The sequence below is a fragment of the Numenius arquata genome, chromosome 2 (assembly GCF_964106895.1).
Source record: "Numenius arquata chromosome 2, bNumArq3.hap1.1, whole genome shotgun sequence".
NCBI classification, from domain to species: domain Eukaryota; kingdom Metazoa; phylum Chordata; class Aves; order Charadriiformes; family Scolopacidae; genus Numenius; species Numenius arquata.
Window position 1 is genome coordinate 123,231,157 of NC_133577.1, and position 19,551 is coordinate 123,250,707.

The following is a 19,551-nucleotide window of genomic DNA, read 5'->3' on the forward strand; positions in this document are numbered from 1 at the left end:
CACTCAAACATGTGGGGCAAAATAGTCTTCTTGCTACACCTGCTAAGCCCCTGCACTGCAGTTGTATTAATTCAGGGTCAGTTACCTCTTCAGAGCTGACAGCAGAACATAGTAATTTAAAACCTCCTTCTGGTACTTAAGGGAAATATCAAACACAGCTGAGAATTTAAATTTTCTTCAGTAAGTAGCATATCTGGAAGAAGCAGGAAAGCCATTTTCACGTGCGTTCCTGTGCAAGCATCTGTTTTTCACATGTAGCAGTCAATTGTGCTTACGAAAGCTCCAATTCATTGTGTCTGCTAGAAATACTGGTGACTAAATTGCCATCTTATTATCTGGAGTTAACACACTGTCGTAGGGCATGGGCAAGGGAGTATAGTAGATCCCAGTGGAAGCTTCTCCTATCACTAGTAATTCTAGATATTAATACAAATGTTAATAATAAAATTGTCACTGACATTTTTACTATAATTTAAACCATTCAAATTGCTTCCTCTCTGTTTAATATCACTGTAATGTAATCTCAAATGATGTCAGGGAGCAAGGAAAGAGCTATCATCAGTTGCCTTCTTTCAAATGCTTTTGTTTGAGGAGGCTGACCATGACCAAAGAAATTAAGAGGGAAACACTCTGCACTGATTTTTTGCCTTTTTGCTGATATTTTGATATTACTTTCATGCACTGAAGGGCTCCTTCAGGTAGCTGACCCCTTGCAGGACACCAGTCTCACAGGAGGTCACATACCATAAGAAATTCAATTTATTAAAGATAATCTATATAACTGGGAGGTGAGATTATCAATTGCACAATGAATCTGCCAGTTACACAGTGAAGAAGGGAGAAAGGAAAAAAAAAAAAAGAGGAAAAGGAATAAAATTGAACTTATGAGATGAACTCTGTGGAAAATAAACTGACCTTTTTTACATTTTTGTTTAAATCAACCAAGTTGAGCAGGAAGATGTGGTCTTTAGCCCCAATCAGCAGCCGGCCCCTCTCCTCATCCAGCAGCAGGGTTCGAAAATCAAGCCCCTCCGTTGAGCCCAGGAATGGGATGCAGCTGTTTGAAAGCAGCAAGTCTGTGGGAAAATGAAGAAAATCTTTATAATCAGAATGTTTACATATGACTCATTGGTGTCTTTTATAAATATATGCAACCAGCATGGAGCATGCCGGTGAGATAACTGCAGTCTTAGAGCATGTCTTTCCAGGGTCATAACACAGTTCTTGTAAACCTTGGTTTTCTTTGGGGGTTTTTTACTTCCAAATTGGGCAATATTTACTTTCTCAAAACATTTTTATGTATGAAATTTTCTTAATAAATTATGTTTGTGGCATAAAGGAATTGCATTCTTCAATAGAAATTAGAATTAAAAAAAAGACAGATCTTTGCAAAATATATTCTATACCTTTCCTTTGCTTTAAAAAAACTGATGTGTGTTTATATGATTATAGTCATCAATACACATTATCAAAGATCAATATCTCACCATATTTGGTGCTCTACATACAAAGCAGCAAAGAAGGTCAATGCCAGAAATAATAGTTAGGAACAGAAAAGAGTGGTTAGATGTGGCAGGTGTTAAAGACTCATAGGAGGGTTTGAACTGGAAGGGACCTTCAAACTTCATCTAGTCCAACCCCTCTGCCATGGGCAGCAACATCTTGCACTAGACCAGGTTACTCAACCCCATCCAACCTGACCTTGAATACTCCCAGTGATGGGGCATCCACAGCTTCTCTGGGCAACCTGTTCCAGTGTCTCACCACTCTTATCACAAATAATCTCTTCCTTTTGTCCAATCTAAACTTACCCTCTTTCAGTTTAAAACCATTGCCCCTCATCCTGTCACTACAAGCCCCTGGTAAAAAAAAAATAATAAATCTTTCTCTATCTTTCTTATAAGCTCCCTTTATATATTGAAAGGCCATAATAATGTCTCCCCAAAGCCTTGTCTTCTCCAACCTGAATAACCCCAGCTCTCTCAGCCTGTCCTCATAGGAGAGGTGTTCCCGCATTCTGGTCATTTTTGTGGTCTTCCTCTGGACCAACTCTAACAGGTCCATGTCTTTCTGGTGCTGGGGACCCCACAACTAGATGCAGTACTGCAGGTGGGGTCTCATGAGAGTAGAGGGGCAAAATCCCCTCCCTCGACCTGCTGGCCATACTTTTTGCAATGCAGCCCAGGATACGGTTGGCTTTCTGGGTTGCAGGTGCATATTGCTGGCTCATATAAAATTTTTCATCCACTATCCCCAAGTCCTTCTCTGCAGGGCAGCTCTCAATCTGTTCATCACTCAGTCTGTGTTGATATTAAGGATTGTCCCAATGCAGGTACAGGACCCTGTATTTGACCTTGCTGAACTTCACATAGTTTGCATGAGCCTACTCCTTCAGTCTGTCAACGGACTTGCCAAGATCATTTAGTCCACCCAGACGAGTGATGACATCCCTTCCCTCAAGCATATTAACTGCACCACTCAGCTTGGTGTCATCCAGAAACTTGGTGAGAATGCACTCAATCCCACTATGTCATTGATGAAGACATTAAATAGCATTGGTCCCAGTACAGAAACTTGAGGGATACCACTTATTACCGATTTCCACTTGGACGTTAAACCATATATATGGTTGAGAAGAACTGGAAGGAGGTAACAACTGTAATGTGTATAGAAAGTTTGATATAAGGTTCAGTTTATCCACTGTCTAGTATTAAGTTCTGGTGGCAGTGAAGAAAATTGCTACAATTAAATTTTCAATTATCATCATTTCAATTGAGTATCAACAACCATCTAGCAGAGGTATATCCCTAGGGCATAGTACTGAAATAAAGGCAATGTAGAGGCATATTATGGGGATCATCCAGTAGCAACAATTCTAAGGTCCTGATGTCCTTACTTTCCTTACAGAAGTGTCTGCAGAGGAAGTTTTCCCTATTAAAAGCATGAATTTGACACTTAAGTTTTACTGTGATTTAATAGTGGCTTTCAATCTCTTTCAGAAGGTAATTAAGAAAAACATGTTTCTCTATGAAACTAATGAAAGAACTTATGTTTCTCCTGTAAAAAAGCTAAAAGGCTGTATAGTAAAAAGTCTGCAAACTTTTGCTTTATGAAGAGTCTGGGGACGTAATTCTGGATGAGGACACAAACAACATACAGAAAAGAGCACAACGAGAGTTTAGTCTTGTTGAGCAGTCATTCATTTGGGGAGAACAAAAATAAATATGTGAATCAGTTCTTCCACAGGCAACCTCTACAAGCTAAACTATTCAGAAATCATGGGACAGAAAGGTAAATCCTGTATTTAATTGAATATAAAATTGATAGTATTTCCACCTTCCCGGCACCGGATGGACAATGTACCCTTCCTGCTAGAGAGGTCAGACTTCCAGCACAAAGTATTTATACTTCTTGTTATGAAGATGAGGGCCAGTGTTTTGCAGAGTAGCTCATGAATAAAATAAAGAGGAAAAAAAACTAACCTAAACTTTTTTCTCAGAGGTCTTTCACGAAACATGTGACAGGCAAAGCAAAGATTAACTCCTGTTGCTAACTAATAAACAGCACTGTGGGAGAAAAAGTATTTTATCATTATTAATCTGACTACCTGGTATATAATTACGACAATTATTTTCTGGCTCAGTCACTTCTACTTAAGCTCATGTGGTTTTGTCTGGCTCACTGCTGCATGTTGTTACGGTACAGTCTGAAAACAAGTTGTCTTGTATCGCAGCTCCTATTCCCCTAGGTGAGATTTATTTGGCAGTATGTTGAAAAAAAAAATCTTCACTTTGAAAAATTAAATCCAACGTTAAGCACTACACTGCTTTATGCCAGTGCTGTCCTAACTTTTGTGAAGACAAAGATATCAGGGTGGTTTTTTTCTAAATTAGTAACACTTTAAAAGACCTGATTATTAATTGACAGCAAGATCACTTAGGAACAACTTATGGTTAGCATGGTACAATAAAAATGTAAGTCCTATCCCACTACTTCTTACAGCAGAGCTAGCTGATGGATAGCCTGGCTGAAGTGTAATACTGTTAGAAATAAATAAATTTTTTTAAAAAGGAAAAAGAAAAGCCCTTTAAACCCACAACTTCTGAGGTTTAGCTCACTCCACTAGCGTGTTTTCACCTAGTAAGAAATAAAGATGTTCTCCTCCTGACACTTATTTCTGTTATTGGGTTCTCTGTCACAGGACAGCCACTTCTAGTCAAACTTAATTTTTGTGTGTGATGCAGATGTATCGTCATTAGACGTCATACTCGGTACAAACCTCCTCCCTTGTTTTTTCTGACTGGAAACTCTTGGTTCTGGATATGATGTAGCTGTTTATGGGGAAAGGATTCTCTGATGCTGACCATAGCACAGCAGGAGGCTTTAGCTCCCTTGGGCTACTCAAATTCTTCTTAGTTGATCTCTAAAATAGTTTATCAGCTGAGCGTTGCTACAGCATATAATTTCTGAGTCATTGTCTTTCTCTTCTCCACGCATGACATAAGAGCTGGCTGCATTACTAGATTATCTGAACCATGGTATATAATAATAAATGTCTTATTAATTCTACAGTCTTGATTAAATCCTTATTTAGCAGTTTTATGTCCCAATTAATAGGTAAGATGGAAGGAAGAAGAAGAACACAGGATCACAAAATCTAGTAATTAGTCATTCACAGGCGTTAACATAAATAAACAGGAGAGAGTCATGAATTTCACAGACTACCGTATTTGAGCAATCCATATCACCCTCTGCTACTTTTAAGGCTCCTCTGATAACAAGCTTCCAGCCATATCACGGTGCTCCCTTGTGGGACATGGGTAACTAAGATGCAGAATATGAGGGAAAATTCCTTCTCATCTCCAGCCTTAGGAGTTTGATCTGAGTAAGGATAAAGTATATGTTTGTGTAAATGCTCTAACACATTTTCATTGATTAGAGTCACACAATCCATGGGCATTTGCAAGTGTGTCACTTACCAAAATATACAGATCTGATTCTTCACATACTTGAAAGGACAGGACTGAGACTGCTCTCCACTTCCCATCTCCCTCGTATTTGGAAGGAATGATCTCTGTAGTGACCATCCCAAAAACACATTTGTCATCTATTGCTTAACACTTCTAGTATTTCTCAGTAAAGAACCATCTGGAACATCTACAACAAGGAGGGAAAAAGCTGTCTCATGACTGAAACGCCCAAGTGGGAATGAGCCCTGCCCAGTGCCTTGTACAGCCATTTGTTTCACTGCATCATAAGCAAAATGTGTGAAATGTTCCAGACTGAAATGACAGCACTGATTTCTTACTGACGCAAATGACAACACAAGCTGCAAAGTGGTGAAGAATCAGGCCTGGTCAGTTATTTAATAACTATTGAAAAGAGCTTGGAAATAAGACTCTGAACATGGCCACTGATAAGATTAAAACTGAAACACGACCTAATAAAATTTGTCAAGTAAACATTAACAGAGAATTTATTAAATTACAGCCAAATCAATCATTGTTCTCACTCCATAAAAGCAAAATAATCCAGTCTTATGGCTTGAAATTGCCCTTCGTGGCAAGATGTACTTAATATGACCAAGGATATTACACTGGAAAAATTTACTGTGAAAATCACTTTTGCCCAATGGTTTTCAAGTTTAGAGCAAGCTGTTGATTTAATTCACTGCATCTCTGCAGCCAGGCTTACATAGAAACAGCATTCTCACAATACACAAAGTTAGCTACAGGGATGGTCTTTCATGAGTACATGTTTAGCGCTTAGTTTATAGTGTGTATTTGCTGTTTTACTAAAAAATTAGATACTTTTTTCCAGTCTGGCGATTAAATGAATATTCAGCAAACTCCCTTTCTGGGTTAATATTTCACTGCTGAGTGGTAGAAGCTGGAATAGTGACTGATTTTTATTCATTTAGAAAAGTATCTCAGTGGACTTGGCTCACAACAGCATGATCATTGCTTACTTAAATAAGCTCCAGCAGCAGAGCCATGGCATAAGAGCTTCAAGTGAAAAAATGTCATCCTGTTCTGGTTATAAGTATTTACATTTATACAGCACATTTAGACTGCTTAGCCTCAAGTCACATATGTGGTGACTGTGCTGCTGTTCCTTGACTCCAGCATGCTGTCAGCATGCAGCAACCTGGCACCGCTTGGTCAAGACTCAGAATTGCCTCTGTGGCCAGTCACAGACATTTGTGCAATGAGAGTCCTTGCCTAAATTGGCAGAAAGGGAACTCCTCAACCTCTTTCAAAACAGCTACATTTAATGACACCTTTGAAGGACTCTGATTTTAAAGGCTGTATATGTATAATTCTGTTACTTTCATATATAATTAAAAAAAAAGTCACGTCATTTTCCTCTAGATAGGAGTAAGTCCTTTCATGTACTGGAAAATACCCATGACAATTTACATGGGTATTGTGTGAATCCTCAACTAAATTTTGGGGATAAAGAAATGTCAATATAACAATTTACTTAATTCCTAAAGTATTCTGAGTTTAAAAGATCCAGTTGACGCCAAATGTATTTGTATGAAGGCAAAGAAAGTAGTTCCAGTCTACCACCAACCTCTACTACATATTGCAAGAAGCAAGTTATATTCTGTTTAGCTGCATCTCACCATGGACAATGATGATTTGTTGTGCATGCCATGTGGGTCTCATTGCTATACAATGAATTTTATTTGGCCTGGAGGAAAATGTCATATTCATGGCACAGCAGGGCCTTTCCAAAAGGATATGGATTACTGGGAACTCAGAAAACACTATTTCTTGTTGGCACAATATTGTGTCAAAATACTGGTTCTCTTTCTGAGTAGTCCCCAAAGCCACCTTGTACTCCACCACATATTCTGGGCTTAGACACTTCCGTTCCTCTTTTAGGATTGAGTTGTTCTCCAGGAGGGTATTACAGTCTAGGAAGGTGACACCGGAAAGAGAACTTTTTCAAAGATTGCTCCAAAATTCAGGAACACTCTGCTGCAGGATTTAAGGCATTTCAGGGCAATTTCACTTTGAGCTTCAGACACTTCTATGGTCCTGCTCAGCAATCAGCAAACCAAATTTCCTACATCTTTATTTGCAAATACTTATTGATAGATGTCAAATCTGTCAGCATTTTACAACCCAGAAAAGTCATTAGTAATTAAAGCAGCTACATTATGCACTGTGCTTCTCAAACCATCATTACAGACAATGGTAACCAAGCAGTAGTGTGAAGACATTTTTACACCCTTCATCGGGAAGAAACAGATCATATTATTTTGAGATAACCTTCACAACAGCTACTCCACCCATACAGAGGAAAAAAAGAAAAAAAAAATTAACTCATGCTGTGGGATTTGATTCTCTTTTATACCAGTAAAGCTCCCTTGAAAGGACGTGATTCTGTAAATCAGAATTGAGACTACTGCACACAACCTAGTTCATCTATTTCAGAGTCAGGCATTAGAAACAGGCTACAGTCTTGTCTTTGTCTGACTCTGTGTTTTTTAAATCTACAAAAATGATAAAACTGTAAAACAAAATAGGTAGGTGCTTACCACCAAAAATACACTCAGTTAAAGCATGAATTAAACAATTCTTGCTGATGTTTATGGAAGTGTATTTTAGTTGTGTTTTAACTGCAAATAAATTTGACCAGTGAAACGGCTGCACAAATAACTTGTAAAGTGTTATTATTGCAGAGATGATTAAAAGCTGCTTTGTGACTTCAAGTAATTGGTGAAAAAATGCAAAGGCGCAGCTCACAAACTTCACAGAGCCAAACTAAATAATTAACTTTAGACAGCACAACTGAAAATGTATCTGGGTGAAACATTTGTTTTTCTGAAGAAGACCTAAGACTGTGGATTTGCACAGGTTCCCTTTTCCTAAGTAGTTTATCTTTCTTGCAAAAGTGCCAAAGTAAGCAAACCCACTGTTGTTTCCAAGGCCAAATTAAATCATCCTTTTTTTTTTTTCTTTTTTTTTAAGTGATACTCTGGATATTTAAAGAATATGGACTACAAATGTAATTCAGTATAAACAATTGGCAAGCATATGAGCTTTGGTAACGCGTAGATAACTGTTGGCATCTCATCACACATACCTGTCCATTAAGAATGCCTAGTACATTGATAGACTTAAATAGTACCAAAACTCCTCTTTAAATGGAAGGCAGAACATGCAAACAATAGACTCATCATCTCTATTTCCTCATTTTCAATTGTCAGGATCGATCTTACCTTTTTTCCCTTCACCTCTCACAGATCCTCAGCTTGTGTAATGGGTAATCAATCTGTCATTTGACTGAAATCTGCTTTCTTCCACTTCAGACTTATTTCAAATTCCCTTCAAAGTATCCCAATGGTGAGGAGATATTACTCTCTAAAGACATAAGACTTTTTTCCTTAGCAGAGTAAAACTTTAGACCACTATTTAAGTCAAAAGCCAGATTTCTTCTTGATCATATAGAAGAGGAACCGGCAACTTAACTAGAGACCACACTCTAACCCTGTCTTTTAAAATTATCTTCCAGCGACCTGAGTGTCAAGCAGCTGAGATAAAACCCCAGCCCTATTCTGCGGGTGGTGGCTTATAAAATCACCTATTCCTAAAGCTATTCTGAAAACCCATGTTACTAGATCCATAATGACAAATAGCCTATGAGTTTACTGACCCTGGGAAAAGACAGCTTTAAATGAATTCTCACAAGTTAGAATTGCAACTTTTAAATATTTTGCAGCGACTCAAAGTCTTTTTCTTCATGCTCTGGTTAACTATTTCCCAGACTCTTGTTCCTCCCAATCTGTCAGCCAATCAAATACATAGGAAGCAAGAGAGTGATGACAGGCTTCAGGTGGAAATAATGGCAAAATCCTCTTTGACTGGCTGATTTGAAAAAGCTGAGTTAGACTTACTGACTGTGAATGCATTTCACTGCTCTAACTAGCCTACCATCTCATCTTATGAACCTTCAAGCTACCTTTAGGTGCATAATCATATGGCCTGCAGGTAGAAAGGCTTGAGTCTTATGAAGGACATAGCCAGAAGGAATGAAGTATGAGGTTTAGTCCACACTCTGAGGAACAGGCAACACAAACAAAATGCACTGACAACAGGTTGTGCCTAGTAGACATCTAGCATCAAAATCATCTTAGGGATCCAGAACTTGCATTAACTTGCATGAATGAACACACTCTGCATTGCAGCAGTGGACTCATTCTTTCCTGCTTGGAAGGAGATGTGTATTTGCAAGTACTTAAAAAAGTTAAATGTTAAAAATGCAACAGGGTGATCATATTTAGCACTTGAAGGCACATAGCTCGTCCTTTGTCAAAGTATGGTTCAGAAAATTATATGCAGTCCTATCCCTCCTTTCAAAACAAATTACTGTCATTGTATTGCACTTGCCTTCAAAATAGTACCAACCCTTCATTTCAGACTTTACTTTCTTCAGAGTGATGCAAAAATGGCTAGAGTATTTTCAAGCACCTGTATGTGGACTTTTCTACTAACTGCATCTTCAGAGAAACTTCTGAGAACATAGAGAGGATCTCTTTGCTACAGCGCATATATTTGTAGACTGGAAGAACAACAGCAGGTTGTGCTATTCCTCCCATCCATACTATCTGGTAGCAGCTGTGCATTTTTAAATCCTTACTCAGTTTTTGCTTTGTCGACTAAATTCTAGCCTTAGGAAGAAAGATAAACGGACTTTGTTTTACACTTAGCAAATGAGAACTTTGTTGTGGATTTCAATGTCCAGGATTTAAACCTGCAAGGAGTTTTCTTGAGTAAACCAGAGGTATAATTGGCTACAGAAATGTTGATTTGACTCAGTAGCTGGTCTGTCACTACCAATAGGTGCTGACAGATCTCTTTCGGAGTCTGACTCATTTTATTCAGACCTGCTTTCTCAGACAGTGCATCTGACACCAGGACTTGCTCCATTGATCCTACAGCTATTATTTATGAAAGATAAGGTTTTTAAAATGGTCAGATATCTTAATAATACTTTCACTCTAACATTTTTCTCACCAGGTTCAAATATATTTTCCAGCTTCCTAATGAAAGTAATGTTCACAGCAACGCAGATAAAGCTTTCAGGCTAAAAGATGAGAGTCCTTGAACTGCAGTGGCATGAACAACTCTGTTGTAATAACAATGTCAGATGGCACGGATCTGGAAAACACATTAATATCGATACTAACAGGCTTAGGAGAGACACAGAGCAGCATGAGCTATTTGTGAAGAAGGTAAGTTGACAGTGCAAAGGTGAGTTAATGCCAAACAGATTTACTTGCTCATTTACTTCATTAGTGCCCCTGTTTTCATGACTTAACAGCTCAGACAGAAAAATCCAGTTTTGTTGCCTATCATTGCTATTTGCAATTTCCATGCTATTGTAGTTGTGTACTACACGAGTTATAACCAGTTTTTGTGAGCAACACAGATTTTTATGAAAGCATTCAATAGCTGTATGTCCCACCCTTTCCCACCCTCCACATGCTCCACAGACACACAGACACACACACCCCACTTGCACTTGCATCAAGACTCAGAGCCAGACCCTCAGTTTAACCACTGGGACCTGGAATAATTTTATCAGCTAAAGATCTAGCCCTGAGTGTACAGCAAGAACCTGTGGGGGCTATTCTTTTCTCCGACTCCAAGAATTGGACCAGAGCCCACACAAGCCGTATGGTCAGGCTGAAAAGCTAAATAAGATACAGAGATAAAGTCCTAACTACTAATAGTGTATGTCCTTGCCAAGGGGGCTGACGAGAGCTGGAGCTGATGCAAGAGAAAGGGCAGGTCCGTGCATCTGGGAGCAGATGAGGGAGGAAAGAAGTGGATATGTGTGTCTGGGGAGAAGGGAGCAGGGAGGGAGATGTCCTCCTTCCAGAAGTAGCACGCTGTTATGTTGGCTTAGCTGTCATGAAACCACCATCTGAGAACGCCTGTTAAGTGCTGATGGTTCTTCAACACTCTTCTCAGAGTCCCCGAGGGCAAGGAAATTTCCTCATTACTGGCTTTGAAAAGCTCTTCTGGTTTCTTGACTCAACCAAGACAGGTCCAGATGGACGAGGAGGCAGAGCAGATAGAGTAAAGGAGGTGAAACCAGGTCTGGGAAACAATAACCAGCCCACCAGCATGACCTGCTACCCAGGGAGCAAAGGCAGCATTTGGCAGGGCTGAAGAGCCAGCAGTGGGAGGAGTGTCCGCACAGGAAAGGAGTCGAAGGGCAGGGACCTCTGCACCCAGATTTACCTGTCAGTGGAACACATATTTCCTCTGTTGGCAGCAAACCTGCTTCAGGAGGTTCCTGCTTGCTCTCCCCACATGTAACTGCTTGTTCCTGTCCCCGCAGCGGGATTCCCTCTCTGACGTGGGCCAGATAATCTTTCTTTCCCATGCTCTGAATGAGGAACATGAACTTTTATAATGACAGTGGGGGCATTAATATTTTAGCTGTTTCTACCGTCATGATTGCTGGTTGAGCTCACAAGGTAAAATTAATAGCCCTGCTCTAAATTGCTAGAGAAGCGCAATTCAGAGATACAATTGCTATAAGGAAGCACGTTTCAAGTCACTTAGTCATTATCTGGGGTAACTGCACAGGATGGACATTCTCTTAAAAAAGTGTGATTTAAATGTAGAGAATAACTGTTTACATGAAACTTCAACGGTTTTTCTCCTTATATTCTTTTTCCAGTTTTCTGGATGTATTTTATTTTATTAAAAAGCAAGCGAGTATAGCAAGGTAACTCAATTGGTTAATGTGAAGGTATGTTTTCAAAATAGTTCTGCACTGGCAATAGCAAAGGACTTCCTCCAGCAATGAAAATAAAAGCAATTCACATTATAATAGCTTGGAGTAGTATAATGTTCTCCTATGGCAAAGTGAAATACAATTATCAATTATACCTTCTGATATTGACCGAGGTTAAGTTCCTATGAAGCCATCAAAACTAGAGGTCATTGAATATCTGCATTAATTCCCTTATATGTTAGTTGTTTGTGTTGGAGTTGTGCCTAGCAACCTCTGTCAGATTCAGAGTCCCACATATGGATATGCAGGTGGACCCAATATTTGCTTGTAGACAGGTAACATTGCAATAAGACCGAACTAATAAAGAATTGCAGGATGAGGGCTATCAGAGATGCCTGTCTGCACAAGGTAACCATGTGCACCGTCATATTAACTCCTGTCAATCATCAATATATAAGCATAAGCTATTATTTAATATTGGAGGGGTGGTGATATCTTTATTACTAATACTTACATTTATTTATCCATCTTGGGGCACAAGTGGGTGTCATATGGACTGCTGTTGTGCTACATATTTAGTAAGAAATATTTTTCAAAGAAATCCAGGGTGCAGAGGGATCTGTATAGTCTTCCCAAAACTGCCAGAGAAGTTGAACATAAAATTTCCGTGTCTTCAGTAACCTCTTAGCCATCAAACTCTGTGGTACAACACAGCATACTTCTCTGGGATAGCCAGAAGAATGACTGTTTTCTTGAATTAGTGGAAAAAAGGTACCTTTTTCACTCCCACTCTTGTCTAAATGTTTCTCTTAACCACAGCTAGCCAATTCCTCTGATTTCTCCGATAGTGGTCTGGTGTGATAAAGGACATTTTATCTCTGTCTCTTTCTGCTATCTCTTTGTGTATTTATCTCCAAAGGACTTTGACTACACAGCAGACCCCCCCTGTACCCCTCGGGCCTTCTTTGAGGAACTTGTCTATAAATGGAACAGCAGAAATGAGGGGGGAGGAAAGGGAAATAGGATGTGACTCGAGGACCTGCGCTGCAACCACAGATGTCCACTGCTAGACACACACTGACGTCAAGAGGATCATGACCTCAAATTTGTGCATAGAAAGCGAACAAGGTTGGGATCTTTGAAACTAGTCAGGATTAGGTTAGCTTTACAAATGTCTTTAGTAAAAGTGCAATAAGAAAAATATTTGTGGAAGCACCCTCTTCGAAGCTGATGCCACTGACCATGTGTCTTCCCCACATTCTACTTCTAAGGAAGCAGTTTTCAGTGTTGTCTCATCCTCCTTTTTACAAGGGAGAACTAAGTCTCCCCAAATTCTCGCTGTTTTGTTTTTCTCTCCCATCTTCTGAGATTTAATCAACTGAACATTCAGCAGAATAGTTTGGTATTTTGTGAACACAATTCCTTTTTTATCCAATTGAGGCCCTTTTGTGATCACAAAAAAAAGAAAACTGTTGTGCGCTACAGGCTGTTTACACTGTTAAGAGGTTGATACGGGTCAGTTCTCTAAGGTTATTCTTAGTTCAACTGCTATGTAAACTGTTGATGTCACTGACTGGAGGCTGCTCTCCAGGACATTATATATATGATAATTATATGACAAAAAATGCAACATATAGTTGGATCTGACCTCCAAGTTCACTAGTTTAAAAAAGGAAAAAAATGTCTGTAAGGAACTCGTTGTTTTTCCCATTACTAAAACGTAATAAACCCCTTCAAGTTTATACTTAGTCTACAGCATATACATGAGTCTTTCCTCACACGGACAGCAATGCCCATCCATCTTCAACCTATGGTACATTTTAAGCCTCAGTGTTCACTGTCTCCAGAAAGCATTTTTGAGACAAAAGAGGCAAAATCTATTTTAGCTAGACAAGCATCTGAAACTAGGATTTTAACTCTCACATAAACATTTTATGTTACTCTACAAAGGAATCTGAGACATATTTTTCAGAGAAATCACAAGTCATCAAAACAAATTAAAAAACAAACAAGGGATTCAAGAAAAGCAGCACTTCTTCAATCAGCACATTTTCCTTGATCTTCATCAGCATTCAGAATTACGGCTGCTGATACTGCCACAAAAGCACGTTTTTACTGATTTTTGTTCCTCTTCCTGTAAAGCTAGCACAGCTGCAGAAAGGCAAGCTCATTTCTAGGCTTTTTTGTACATCACCAGTTTACCACGTTCCAACAATTCAAAGTTGTGCAACACCCCCATCGTGGTGCTGGGATTACCGCAATGTCACAGACAGACTAAATGAGGCTCAAGGAGCTATACAATGGTAACTATATTTTATATGCATAATTAAATGATGCATGACATGAAAATAAGTCAGCTTTACTGAAACAGAACAAACTAACTGCTCTGATGCAACAGTTAAGCATCTTGTTATAAAATGAAACTTTTCAAACAAAATTATTTAGAGAACAGGATGCTTGATATTGCAAAATAGCATGTTCAAAGGATCATTTTTAGAACATTAAGGAAATATACTAATCCAGTCAAATTCTCAAAAGAATTCCTGGCACTAAAATGTTAACCTCTGCTTTCTTTTTCACCATGTTGTAAGAATGGACCACTCTTAGGGGGAAGAAAATCATGCAAAACACTGCATGAAGCTAAACAATTCTTAGACATGGCTAATTTCCATGTGAAGTTGATGATTTAGCATTGTGATCCTTCAACAGAGGAGACAGAATTGCTCGTTCACTTATTTAACATGAAAAAGTGAGGAGGAGTGGAAATTCAATCCTACTTCAATTTACTTCGGTGGCAAAACTCTTGCTATGACTTTAGTTGGAGTGAGAATGTGTCTTAATTCATTCAACATGAAGAAGAAAAAAATCAGCTGAGAATAATGTTCTTGTTTATTAGATTTAAATTACTGCCATAACTGTTTTTAATAGTGTGAAGTAAATTCCGTTTTAAAAGCCAAAGGTTGCCATCAGTCTTGCCTTTTCCTATGTGCTGTGTCACAAGGCAGGATCCTGGTCCTCTGTCCAAATCACCAATGGTCACAGCAAGCATGGCTTGCTTTTGAGGCATGGCCACATTCCCACATGTCAATGATATATATTTGTGATTGTCAATGTGGATATGTCACCGGTGACAATGTCCAAAACTGGGCTGGGGCACACCCCCTGGCCAAGAAAGCAGGGTGCACACTTCTGGAATATAAATTTATTCTCATGAGTTATAACTGTAGTCTTACGAGGAGCGGCTGAGGGAACTGGGGTTGTTTAACCTGGAGAAAAGGAGGCTGAGGGGATACCTTATCACTCCCTACAACTACCCAAAGGAGGTTGTACCGAGGTGGAGGTCAGTCTCTTCTCCCAAGTAGCCAGCAATAGGACAAGAGGAAACAACCTCAAGTTGTGCCAGGGGAGGTTCAGATTGGATACTAAGGAAAATTTATTTGATGAAAGGACTGTCAAGCATTGGAACAGGCTGCCCAGGGAAGTGGTTGAGTTACCATCCCTGGTAGTACTTAAAAGATGGGTAGATGTGGCACTTAGGGACACGGTTTAGTGGTAGACTTGGCAGTGTTAGCTTTATGGTTGGACTCAAAGATCTTAGGGGTCTTTTCCAACACAAATGATTCTATGATTCTTTGAGTGCACAGAGTACGTCTACGATGCCCAGGAAAGCAACAAAATAAAGCAAATCAATAGGCTTAAATTTGCAGTTAGGCATCTACGTTTCTACTGGATTTTATGACAGCCATGAATTGAAAGAGGTTGAATTTTTTTAATTTTTTTTTTTCCTAGAAGGCAATCAACCTTTGAATCTGTTTATTCTGTCTCTCCCTCGAAAGTAAAACCTAGAAACACACAGAAAAAATCTGTAAAGAGAACCTGCCAATAAATTGGAAAGACTACTACCCAAAAGATAGACAGAAACAAGACTGTCTACACAGTACGAATTAAACACCTTCCTATATATGAATTACAACACAGGCCCTTCCATTCTTCAGTAACAGAACTGATGCCATCCTGTAAATGACAGTATTGAATGAGACTGGCGTACAAAAATCTTCTGCATTTGCTGTAGGGGTGGGAATGAGGATGCTAAATGAGGTAGCAGACAGTAAGATTAGGGAAGCTGAAAGTCACTTCTGTACTTGCTGAGTTCTGCAGTTTGGATGATGGTCACAGAGTATCTCCAGCCTCATGACAATGAATGATATATATATACTGTTGCTATAAGACCGAATGTAGAGTTACGCAAAATCTATTAAAATATGGAAAATTACTAAAAAATCAGGCCCAAGTGTTCTATAGATGGTAATCTTCTATTAGAAAACATTTTGTTTACCACCTTCTAATATTAAAGCTATAACATAACAATAAAACTACCTCATAACCTTGCAAAAGTATCTAAGAGACATATATTAATTAAGGTCTATGTAGTGAGAGCAACCCTAGAAGCATCATGAGAATACCAATAATTTCTGGGATAAGAATGATATGCACCAATATCTAAAAGCTAAGGACTAAATGAAGCAGATAAAAAGAAATATTGAAGAATTATTCAATTAATGAATTGGGGAAAATGTGGGAATATAGGATAAGGTTCGTCATAAAAAATCATAGCATTTCCAGCACAGATTTCTGCCCCTTAAGTGATCTCACATAAGGTGAAAATCTATAACTGCCATGCAGACAAGCTATAAAATTTTAATTGCTGTCTAAATGCAGAGGACTTGTGACGCACTATGGTTTATTGAAGCACTCTTGTGGTTATAGACTTTTTTTTTTAGCTACCCCACCCTGCTCCTTCTCCCCCTTCCTCTCTCCACCACTGACTACTTTCTTTCTCAATACCGTTCCCTCTTCTTCTTTGGCTCTTCTTGTCCCCTACACTTCTTCATCCTCAGCATTCACCACTTGGCATTCCCTTTCTTCTCTTTACTGTCAGGGCATAGCAAGAAGCAGTTTCCAGCCCTCAGCTGAGGTGTGCTGGGCTGCAGCTGCGAGATGAAGTAACGGCAGGGGAAAGTCCTGCTAGCTTCCAGCTCTCCTGCCCAAGCAAATCCTCAGCTGCTCTGGGAAGATGGAGCTATGCCATCCCATTAACACATTGCTCTTGGAAGGGGATGAAACCTTCTCTTGAAAGACAACATCTTTAACAGCCAAATGAACACACATGTGTGACCAGGTTTTCAAAGCTGCCTGAGGTGGCCAATTTTGGTCAGTTTTCCATAAAGAAGGAAAAGGGCCCAGTATTATCCTCCTCATGATATTTCAAGTCTTAATTCCAAAGAATGGAGGTGCCAGGACTTGTCAATGACATGACTGTAACAATTTTATGAGAGTTGGCAGGAGAGTTCATTTCTCCTACATCTTATTCTCAGAAACCTTGGAGTTATTTTGGCTGGAATACTTGGGGAGGGGAGAGGGGAAGGTGGGAGGGAAGGTAAGCTTAATTCTGACAACTGTATTAGTCAGTACATCTGCCATGCTGTTATCAACAACAAAAACATGATTAAATTGTGACAAGCACTACCTGCACCATTTATAGTGCAAAAGTCTGAAAACAAAGCAGTAACTTTTTCTTGTTCCCTGTGGAAAATTAAAATAACCCTCTCCTCCAGCCACATCCCCCCCCGCCTCCACCCCGTCCCGACCTCCTTCCCCCCCCCAAAAAAAGGGTAAAAGGCACAATAAAGTCTGATAATTCTCTTTCCTTTCGCTTTTCAGTTCCATCACAGCTCTCCAAATTAAGATTTATGTGCCATTTTGTATCTGTTGTTACTTTTTTCCCCCTACAGGGATATAGGTGGATAAGTTTGGATAGGAAACTGTATCCCTCAAGCCAAACTGAAAGGTTTATAAAGTTGCTAATAAAAGTTTGGGTCAGGTCCTAAATATCAATCATCCTCTCATTGTCTTTTTAAACGAGCTCAGGCATTTTCCCAACCACTCCCAGCAGGCCTTTGCCACTATTTTAAACTAAGATTTCAGTGAAAAAAATTTTTCCTGTTTTGACCTCAATAATTTTTCTCTGTCCCCCTCTTTACCTGCCAAATGCATCCATCAGGATTTTGCCAAAGGCTATCTGCTTTTGAAGTCGAGAGGAGTTCACTAATCATGAGTGTCAAATCCACAATAAATGCCATCACCATATGGTATATGCTGCTATTGGGAATTATCTCAAAAGGCCTAACCGTGAAAAGTTTGGCTATATGTCAGGGGGTTTTTATTGCTAACTTTCATAACTCTTGTCAGGTCTTTCGGTTTCTGTATTCGCTGGCTTAAGTGAGTGCAACTGTTTCCTGAATTTATAAAAACGTTGTCAAGATCCCTTGATCTCTCTTCCTCTGTCTCTCTCACACAAACACGTATATACACAGGGGAATATCATACACAGTGGCATACAAATAGAGCAAAAGAGAAGCTTGTAAATAAATAGCATGTCATTGTGCTCATTCAATAAATTCCTGTGTGTTAAACACATGATAAACATATCATAACCACTGCTGAAGGCTTTACAGCCTCCTGTCCCATCACACCATCCTGAGTGTAACTCTGTAATGTGCAGGAAGACGTAAGTTCGAAAAGCTAAGAGCAGAATTAGCTCCCATAAGGGCAGGGTGCTGACATAACTGAAAAATAACTAACTGGAGAGCATTTGCTTTAGCTGAAGAAGACACCATCAGTGTGATATATCTCTGTGCCTTGCAAAAATTGTGAAAATGTTCTGCACGTTCAAAGTAACGAGAAATCTACCTTCTTGAAGAATATCTGTGTTTAAACCCCTCACTCTGTAATGTTCTCAACAAGGAGTACATAAAAAGTCAAGGAAGTCCTCAGAAAAACATGTGTGATCCGGAGAGGTAAGAAGAAAGAAAACAACATTTCAAGAGTTTCACGTATCAACTTAGTGACAGAGAAAAAAAAAAAAAAAATACAAAATTAAAATGTCAGTGCCATTTGAAACACTTGGGGCAGGTCTTTTGACTGAGTGACCTCCATGTCCCATGTCATGCCCACCAGCCACATGGGAATGTTTCTAATGGGCCTCATGACATTTCAAGTTCCGCTAAAAACCTATATTTAGGTAATGACTTCCCCTTAATTTCTGTATGGTATATCCTCTAGTAGCAAACTGAAAAAATAATTCAAAAACCCAGTTATATTTCAGTAACATGTGCCCCTCCATCAAAAAAAAAGAATTTAATACTGTCCCTAGGCAGAATTCATCCATCTTTAAGGCTTGTATCATGAATTTCTGGGAACTGTAGGGACAACTGAGTTTTGTTTTCCTGATTAGCAATACAAATGAACTGCTGGCAACATGACATCAAAACAAAAGTGGCAGAATCAGAAAAACTGCTGAAAAGTTTACCTTTATAGGAAAGCTTAAGTCTTGGTATATTTTGTTTTGACGTTCCAGTGACTGGAAGGAACAACATCGCTAAAGATAACAGGCTGCAGGCATGTGGTATTTGGGAAGCTCTCATTCTGCTCTCTTTTTCTGTATCTTCTTTTGCACTATGGTGAAATATCTTCACGCTTTTCAAACAATCCAAATTTAATCTGGAAGAAGAAAGAAAACATTTGTCTACTTTTTGCATTATTAGATAAATAATAATTCTGAAAGCAAGCCAGATCTATCTTTAAAGAGTAGCTCATTCAACACATTTGTTACAAAAGTATTTTTTCTTCTAGTATAATTCAAAATGTTGTAAATCTCTTCCTTTAATACTAAACTTACACACTTTGAAAAATATCTCAACTTTGCAAACACCAATGTCTAGCATAGCT

The 19,551-nt window shown here is 39.0% G+C and overlaps 1 protein-coding gene across 1 annotated transcript in view; it reads right to left on the reverse strand.

Annotated features, from left to right (window-relative positions):
• The window catches only part of SEMA3D (semaphorin 3D), a 96,213-nt gene extending 76,966 nt beyond the window's left edge, over window positions 1-19,247 (reverse strand). Inside the window, exons 1-2 of the mRNA XM_074168513.1 lie at window positions 19,133-19,247; window positions 916-1,076 (exon numbers count right to left, since the gene is read on the reverse strand). Of these exons, the coding sequence (XP_074024614.1) occupies window positions 916-1,076; window positions 19,133-19,247 (276 nt within the window). The remainder of the gene's footprint in view (window positions 1-915; window positions 1,077-19,132) is intronic.
• Window positions 19,248-19,551: the final 304 nt, after the last annotated feature.